This window comes from Xyrauchen texanus, unplaced genomic scaffold (assembly GCF_025860055.1).
Source record: "Xyrauchen texanus isolate HMW12.3.18 unplaced genomic scaffold, RBS_HiC_50CHRs HiC_scaffold_657, whole genome shotgun sequence".
Taxonomy (NCBI): Eukaryota; Metazoa; Chordata; class Actinopteri; order Cypriniformes; family Catostomidae; genus Xyrauchen; species Xyrauchen texanus.
The window spans coordinates 15,270-25,000 of NW_026266640.1; the positions used below are offsets into that span (position 1 = coordinate 15,270).

Consider the following 9,731-nt stretch of genomic DNA (forward strand, 5'->3'; position numbering starts at 1 on the left):
TCTCTGGCTCTTGAAGTGTTTGTGAGATTAATTTCTCTTTCATTAACACAAATAAAACATTAAACAGACGCTTTTATTGAGAGTGTCTCACTTTTACTGGAGTCACATGAGCTTCAATGTAAAAATACTGAAACCTGAATTATTCCGGATAGCCAATCACATTCACCCATATCTGAATATTTAATGAGATAATATCACACATGACTGAATGTTAAACAGTGTCTGCCCACAAACCCGCTTTTTCACGAACATTTATGACACAAATACTGTCGATTGAGATTCACTTGTGTTGAACCCGGAATATTCCTTTAATGACGGTCTGTACACATTAATGTTCTCTTATCTGGGATGCGGATCGACCGGAAGTGACACAAACGACATGACGACAGCGCTTGTGTTGTGTTTACATGACTATCCTAATCATACATGTTTCTATAAATACAGTGTTTATACTGTATACCAGGGGTCCCCAAACTGCCCCCACATTTGGACCGGCCCTCTGAACAATGCCATGCAGAGAAATATTTTTACAATTTAATTTTAAATACGTTTTAATCATATCATATTTGTGTTTGATAATACATATTGGCTTTCAAAATAAAATTTCCCTTAGTTATAATTATTAAAGTAGCCAAATTATTTGTTAGATTCACCCGGATTAACGTTCCATCGTGATCGAGCGGGTGCACGCGATCCAGCAAGAAAATTTAAAGTGACAACAAAATGGCCAAACGGTTGGGAAAGAGAAAAGTTGATTCAGAATGCAGGGTATTTAACCAAAAGTGGACCAGTGATTATTTTTTTGTTCAATGCAAAGAAATGGCTGTTTGCCTCATCTGTCAAGAAACAGTCTCCGTGTTCAAAGAATACAATCTGCGCCGACACTATGAAACCCGCCACAGAGACAAGTATGCGAGTTTACAAGGCTAAATGAGAGCAGACAAACTGTCGAAGATAAAAAGTGGACTATCTGCTCAGCAAAATACGTTTGTACGGCAAACCCAGTTGAACCAGTCATCCATTCGAGCTAGCTTTCATGTAGCTAAACTGATTGCAACCTGCGGTAGGCCATTCAGTGATGGTGAGTTCGTTAAGAAATGTATGAATGCTGTTGCGGAGGAGGTGTGCCCCGATAAGAAAGATGTCTTAAATGCGGTGAGTCTGTCTGCAAGTACAATCACCAGACGAATTGAAGAACTGGGGTATAATGTATATGCCCAGCTGAAGGAAAAAGTGAAAGAATTAGATTTTTTTGCATTAGCGCTGGATGAAAGTAATGACGTGCAGGACACGGCACAGCTGCTCATTTTTCTTCGCGGAGTTAGCTCAAACTTTGAAGTGTCCGAGGAGCTGGCAGCCCTAAAAAGTCTCAAAGGTACTACGACAGGGGAGGATATTTTTGGTAAAGTGTGCCAAACGATAGAAGAGTTGGATCTAGACTGGTCTAAGCTGGCCAGCATCACGACTGACGGAGCTCCTAGTATGGTTGGCGCGTCAAGGGGACATAGTTCACACTGATTAAGTAAATAATTTGATTTCAATAGCAATGAATATGAAAAAATGTCATTACGATAGTAATAATTCTCTTTTAATAGGCTATATATCACTTGATATGTATAGTGCATAAATAATAAATTAATCTAGCATTAGGAGGCATAATACAGTAAATCCATTTAAAATCATAATAAAATCTCCACAATAAATCACTCCGGCCCATGCCATTTTCTGTTAGACTACGGCCCTCCATTATAGAAAGGAAAAATTATGTGGCCCTCATAGAAAAAAGTTTGGGGACCCCTGCTGTATACAGTGGGTTATCTTCTGATAAATGATTAAATCGAAGGTTTATCATTTGTTATTAAGTGTGAATGTAAATACAAGTGGAACTTTGTGGAATTAAGTTTAAGAAGTTTATTTATTATTTTCCACAACAGTTCTTGTGATATTGATATGGGTGAATCACAGGTGAGCCTTCTCATTCTGATGATCTCATTGGTCAGTTTCCTCACATGGGTGGAGTTCACAACTCACACCATACCAGTGATGCGTGAGGAGGCGTGTCTTGTGTGTCGTCATGGCGATGAATTTCAGTGCTGAGTTTAGTCGATCATCTTTTGCATCAACAATAAAATGCTGTAATTACTGAATCTGTTTTTTCAAACTGTCAAGAGAAGAAACTGCAGAATTCCATGAATACTTTCATTGATGACATCACGAATTACTCAACAATCACAATAATCTCTCAGTCACTGTATGTGCTGAATGTTTGTGCTGCTATTGGACACCAGACAATGAGAACATTTCATGTGTTTGTTATCATCCCATGAGATCAGATTATATTTCATTCCCGAAGGCTTTGATGTGTGTGTGTTCATGTAAGTGTGTGTGTGTATGTATTGTGTGTGTGTATGTTTGTGTGCGTGTGTGTTTGTGTGTATTGTGTGTGTGTGTGTGTGAGAGAGTTTATGTGAGTGTGTGTGTATGTATTGTGTGTGTGTGTGTGTGTGTGTGTATGTTTGTGTATATTGTGTATGTGTATGTTTGTGCGTGTTTGTGTATATTGTGTGTGTGTATGTTTGTGTGTGTGTGCGCGTGTGGATTGTGTGAGTGTGTGTGTGTGTGTGTGTGTATGTTTGTGTGTGTTTGTGTGTATTGTGTGTGTATGTTTGTGTGTGTGTGTGTGTGTGAGAGTGTTTATGTGAGTGTGTGTGTGTGAGAGAGTTTATGTGAGTGTGTGTGTATGTTTGTGTGTGTTTGTGTATATTGTGTGTGTGTATGTTTGTGTGTGTGCGCGTGTGGATTGTGTGTGTGTGTGTGTTATATGTCTTTATTATGATACGCAACTGTTAAATTGACTGTTGCTCAGTAAAGCATCTATAGATATCTCTGATCATTGTCTGGTTCATCTTCTTCCAAAATACAGGCAGAAATTAAAATCAACAAAGTCTGTAGTAAAGACTGTCAAGACACTAATGAAGCAGAGCTGGAACCACAAGCCTGCTTTGACTGCAGCTACAGACCTGGACGAGCTCACAGATACTGTGACATCATACATCAGTTTCTGTGAGGACATGGGCATCCTAACTAGGACTTCATCTTTCCCTCGATCCTGACTAGTCTCCCAGTTCCTGCCACTAAAAAACATCCCCACAGCATGATGCTGCCACCACCATGCTTCACTGTCAGGATGGGATTGGCCAGGTGATGAGCAGTGCCTGTTTCCTCCAGACACAATGCTTGACATTCAGGCCAAAGAGTCAATCTTTGATTCATCAGACCAGAGAATTTTGTTTCTCATGGTCTGAGAGTCCTTCAGGTGCCTTTTGGCAAACTCTGGTCGGGCTGTCATGTGCCTTTTACTGAGGAGTGGCTTCCGTCTGGCCACTCTACTGTACAGGCCTGATTGGTGGAGTGATGCAGAGATGGTTGTTCCTCTGGAAGGTTCTCCTCTCTCCATAGAGAAACGCTGGAGCTCTGTCAGAGTAACCATTGGGGTCTTGGTCACCTCCCTGACTATGGCCCTTCTCCCCCGATCGCTCAGTTTGGCCGGTCAGCTCCTGGTGGTTCCAAACTTCTTCCATTTAGGGATGATTGAGGCCGCTGTGCTCATTGGGACCTTCAATGCTGCAGAAATGTTTCTGTACCCTTCCCCAGATCTGTGCCTCGATACAATCCTGTCTCGGAGGTCTACAGACAATTCCTTGGACTTCATGGCTTGGTTTGTGCTCTTACATGCACTGGGACCTTATATGGACAGGTGTGTGCCTTTCAAAATCATGACCAATCAACTGAATTTACCACAGGTGGACTCCAATCAAGTTGTAGAAACATCTCAAGGATGATCAGTGTTAACTGGAAGATCCTGAGCTCAATTTTGAGTGTCATGGCAAAGGCTGTGAATACTTTCCGAATGTACTAAGGATCCTTTTTGTGGACATCAGTTTGGCTTTCAACACCATCATCTCAGCTATTCTCCAGACTAAACCACACCACTTCTCTGTTCCACTTCTATGTATCAGTGGATCTCCAGCTTTCTGACGGACAGGCAGCAGGTTGGTCGATAGGGGAAATTCACTTCCAGCACATGTTCTGTCCTCTGCACTTCAATGGTCTGGTTTGGTTCAGCCACTAAATCAGACATCAGAAGACTATAAAGGACAGTTTGGACTGCTGAGAGGATTATTGGTTGCCCCCTGCCCTCCCTTCATGAACTATACACTTCCAGATTGAGGAAAAGGGCTGGTAAAATCACTCTGGACCCCACTCACCCCCTTTCTGAACTGTTGCCTTCTGGCCGGCGCTTCAGAGCTCTGAACACCAGAACCATCAGACACAGGAACAGATTTTACCCTCAGACTATCCATCTCACAAACAGTTAAAACTATACAATAATGACATGCAATACACAGCTTAATATAGTTATATTCATCTAACATATCCGACCTCTTCTGCGATTACATTCCTCTGGAAAAAACAAACAAACAAACAAAAAAACATTTGACTGTACATAACAGATTTGCATTAGATTTGCACTACATATGAGTATGTATGTACATATGTGTATAATAATTTTGTATTATTATTATCTATGTCTTGCTGCTGATTTTGTATTGTTTGTGTACTGGAAGCTCCTGTCACCAAGACAAAATCTTTGTATATGTAAGCATACTTGGCAGTAAAGATTCGGATTCTGATATACTAGTTTCATGTTTCTTAAATCACCCTAATCTTCTCACACAATAAAATCATTTAATTTAATTTAACATAAGTGGGATAATATACAGTCAGACTGTCATATCACAATAAGCCCTTTTAGGGGATAAAAGAACCCTCCACTTTGCATCCTAATCACCCTGTGACGCCAAGATAATCGATTCCAAGGAAACACACAAAATGATCAAATATATGCTTTTACTGCACTGATGGTGTTGAGTTTGCCAAATGCTGAAATGTCCCGTTAAGTTTTTATTCTTTATCTACTTAAACATCTCAGGCAGTTTATTGGGGCTCTTTCTTCTGTTGTATTGTGCTGCCCTCTGCTGGCGCTCCTCTGCAGTCAGGTGATCACTGTTTCACCTGGCGCTCCGTGACGTCATCACGCACAGTGCAGGAAAAGGAACTGCGGACTCCACACTGAGTTTACAACTCTCTCTGAATACACGAATGTTACTAACCTGACTTTAAACTAGTTTAACTTTTAACATAAGCCGTTGAACATTGCTATAGGTCAGTTTTATAAGCATTTGAGGATGTCTGCGTCTGCTGTGTTCGTGCTCGATCTGAAGGGGAAGGTAATTAAGACACCGAGCGACCGTACACGTATTAATAATTGCAGTTTATCGATTATAAATGTTGATCGATTAAATTCACTTATGCCGTTGATAAAATAATTGTTAACCCTCACCCGATGTTTATTACTGTCTGTGTGCAGTTTTACAAGTACATACTGTAAAAGTAGTTTTATACTGGGAGGGACCGTCTCAAAAGTCCGTCCGCTGCGCTAAAACGTCGGTGGCTTCCGCGTGATCGTATATATATATATATATATATATATATATATATATATATATATATATATATAGGTTGTAGTAGCTGCCAGTGTGATGGCTGAGTTACTACAGGTGCTATTTTTTAAATATGTCTATTCAGTATTCAAATACTTAAGAAAAAAATGTCAAAGGTCTTTGTAGATTCCCAGTAGATATACTGACATATTACAGGTGCTATTTCTTATGTATATTATATACTCTTTAACTTAATTGTGCTAAAGATATCTTTGTAAGATTAGAGAAACCGAATATCCAATCAATAATGAACCAAACAAAATAGTTGACCAAGTTTTTAATGAAAAAAAAGTTCATGTTTTATTTGTTTTAAGGATGTTTCTTTTAATAATTGTTTTCTGAATTATTTGTATTTATCTTACATACATGACTTTGTCATTACATTGTATTAATGCTTTAAAAATAAGGAATGAGGTGTAATGAGAGCAGATGTCCTCAGAGAGGAAAGCGTTTAATTACAGATAACCTCACGAGAACAGTATGTTACTGTAGTTTCTCCTGCTGTTGACGTGTGAATGACAGCAATCAATAAAGAAAAAACAAAAATGATCAATGAAATATTTTCATGTTAATGTCTCATATTTCTTTCTCATCAGGTGCTGATTTGTCGAAACTATAAAGGTGATGTTGACATGTCTGAGATCGATCACTTCTTTACACTGTTAATGCAACAGGAAGAGGAGGGGCTTCTGTGCCCTGTGATGTCACGTGGCAATGTTCACTTCCTGTGGATCAAACACAACAATCTGTACCGTATCCTTGAAGTCACAGACACTGACTGACAGTCTTACACACGATTGGTTTTCCAGAATAAACAATCTTATATTAATGGAATACATTATGAATGTCTCTATATGGAGAATGAACCGAATCTATAAACACAATAGTTTGACAGATGCATTATTGGTAAAAGCACAAATGCTAATTCAATGCTCAAACGTTCATTCATAGGAACAGATTCCAGATCTGTGAAAATCAGATATTGTTATAAATGTGAGATTCAAGTGGTGTCAAGCACATGGGAATCTTTTTAGGATAATGTTGATTTGTGTATATTGAATATAATGTAATAATAGTGTTAAACTTAACATGACAATAATATTAGTGGTGGCCATCACAAACAAGAACTCTAATGCATCAATGGTTTACGCCTTCCTGTACAAGCTGGTGGAGGTGAGTCTGACTCCTGGTTAATTATTCAAAGACAGGCTTAGATTTTAACTTTAAACAACATCTTTGTCTGTTGTTCAGGTGTTCACAGAGTATTTTAAGGAGCTTGAGGAAGAAAGTATTCAGGATAATTTTGTGGTCGTGTACGAGCTGCTCGATGAACTCATGGACTTTGGATTCCCGCAGACGACAGACAGCAAGATTCTTCAAGAGTGAGACTCTCGTGTTCTCCCTCTTCACTCTGTGTCGTCTGATTGATTTGCTGTTGTTTAGCTGATTATAACATTTGCAGATGTCTGATCAGCATCTCGTGTGGGTGTGTGTCCTCTCAGATACATCACACAGGAGGGGAATAAACTGGAGGTGGCGAAGACTAAAGTGCCCACCACAGTGACCAACGCTGTGTCCTGGAGGTCAGAGGGCATCAAATACAAGAAGAATGAAGTTTTCATCGACGTCATCGAGTCTATTAATGTTCTGGTGAGTCACCACGTGCAGTAAACATACTTGCTGTGTTCAAAAATCTATACATCCTATATATTATGCCAATGGAGTAGTTTGTCCGAACATTCAGTATTGATATAACAGTAGGTGAGTACTGTTTCCGGTGAGTTTAATAATCCCTCTGGAGCTTGGGCGATGTCACGTTCAAACACTGGATTTAAAAGAGAGTGAGTAAACCGTGAGTAAGCATTTCTTTACAACTGTAAGTAATATATACCAAGAACATTGTTTCTTGTGCTTATATGGTGCTTGCTTTACAAAACCAGAGTAGATTATTTTCGAGGTCGTTGATCTAACATCATTTATTTTGGTCAGGGGTCAAAACCCACATCCTTGTATGTACGAAATCTATTCATACTAGAGATGCACCGATTGCAATTTTCTTGGCCGATTTCGATTTCCGATTTTTTGCAAGTGTGACCTGCCGATACCGAACTATTATTGACCACATATACAAACAAAATCTACCTTTCTTCAATGCTAAATTTTATTTTCATAATAAAATAAATTATTAAACATCACAGTTTCCCCCAAACTGCACTAAGTTACAGGATCTTCTCTCACTTAAACGACTCTCAAAATAAAGTGCTCTGTGACTGGAAAGAGGTAGAAATAACAATTAACTGCAAATGTGTTGCTTTATATAACAGATGTCATTTTCCACTATTTTTATAAATTGACCTTTTTCACTTTATTACTCGTCTAACAAAACTATTCCAAAGATCTGAAAAACTGAAGTGTCCAATACTGAGCACTGCTTCGGGAACGGCTTGCATACCTGTCAACACTCCCGCTTTTCCCGGGAGTCTCCCGTTTTGTTATTTCTCCCAAAAATCTCCCGTAATTTGTTTGGCCCAAACCACGTTATATGAATAATCACATCAATATATTATTCCAAGGTAGTCCAGTTGCCAGATCTTGAATGAAACGCATCCTGCTCACACAATCGACACATCACGCACATTACAAATCATGTATGACCTCAATCTGGCAACCAAAACCCATTTGCGCTGTTGATATCCGCGCAGGCAGTAGACGCGGGATGTTAAATCAAGCATCACTGGTAGAGGGGAGAGGAAGACCCAGCTGGTGCTCCGGTGATAAAAACTAAATATACATGTAAATTTAACAACAGCTGGATGGAAGAATTTAATTTCATATCTCGAAGCCATATCGACAATGCCCACGCCTTTTACAATGTGTGTCACACTGATTTTAATATTGGACACGGTGGGAAAAATTACGTTAAATCCCAACGGCACAATTTGTACGTATTTAGCTGCCTCTGCCATCCAGCACCCCCCTTCCCCTCTCCTGGATTTGTGTACCCAAATGTTGACAGATAACAGGCTGCGTGTGTGACATGACACGAGATTAAACAACTCGGGCAACGCGATGTCGGAAAGTACCTCCTACTCTGTATCGAGGACATTTATTAGATTTCTGATCCCTCTGTCCTCAACTATGGAGAACAGCTGGTCATCCAGGGCCATGAATTCCATTATTTTCCTCGTAATTGCTTTGGTCATATTGTTGCTCATACCAAGGAATGATAGGAGAGGCTGCTGACTTGTGACTGGCTCTGAGCTCTGGCTAGCTTTAGCCGCTTTCACTTTTTAGCTTCTTTTTTTAAAATGGGCATTTTCAGCTGGATGATGCTGTTATAAATGTCTAATTAGGTTTGTTGTTCCGAAAGTTATTGTGGTGGTTCCCCCACGGGTTACTTTGGCCTTACAATTATTACACATTTCGAACTTTATGTATTCTTCACTCACAGTGAAGATCTTCCACGCCAATGACACGTTTACGTGCGGATGTGACATTATTGCCTGCGCCGCTGGCAACAAAACGGCCCGGCTTGAAATCAGAAAGACGTGAGGCTGACCGGCCGGTCACCGGTCCGGGCAGAGCATGCGGAAAATCGGCTAATTCCGGTCGGTCGATCGGTGCATCTCTAATTCATACTACTCTCATGCATACCTAAAGAACATACTGTTTTACCATCCAAGAAGTGCATCAAATACAGTACATACATTGACAGTACGTGATTTCGGATGCAGAGAGTCTCGCACTTGAGATGATCACTGTATACTTCTTTCCTGTAGTCTGTGTGTATAAAGACGTTTGTTTATACTTCTAGGTGAACGCTAACGGCAGTGTGATGAGCAGTGATATTGTTGGCAGCATCAAACTGAAGACGATGTTGTCTGGAATGCCGGAGCTTCGTTTGGGTCTCAACGACCGTGTGCAGTTCGCTCTCACTGGACGTAAGCATCAACTGTTACTCATTTATACAGCATTTAGTATTTTAGATATAGATAGCTGTTCATAACTACTTAAATAGTAAAAGTGATTAGATTTAATAAAAAAGGTTATTACATTTAAAAACGATTTAAATAAAGAGCAGCTAGAAAGAATGGAGAATAAAGATGTTAATGAATGTAATATTTTGTGTGTGCAGGTGACAAAGGGAAGACTGTGGCAATGGAGGAT

At 39.7% G+C, this 9,731-nt stretch overlaps 1 protein-coding gene across 1 annotated transcript; it reads left to right on the forward strand.

Moving 5' to 3' along the window:
- Nucleotides 1–5,115: 5,115 nt before the first annotated feature.
- LOC127642498 (AP-1 complex subunit mu-2-like) lies at nucleotides 5,116–9,728 on the forward strand (the record flags this gene model as incomplete). The annotated part of the gene is made up of 7 exons (XM_052125123.1): nucleotides 5,116–5,291; nucleotides 6,161–6,317; nucleotides 6,670–6,737; nucleotides 6,816–6,946; nucleotides 7,067–7,214; nucleotides 9,379–9,505; nucleotides 9,700–9,728. Coding segments are annotated over exons 1-7 (702 nt in total), but the record flags the coding sequence as incomplete, so codon positions are not given.
- Nucleotides 9,729–9,731: the final 3 nt, after the last annotated feature.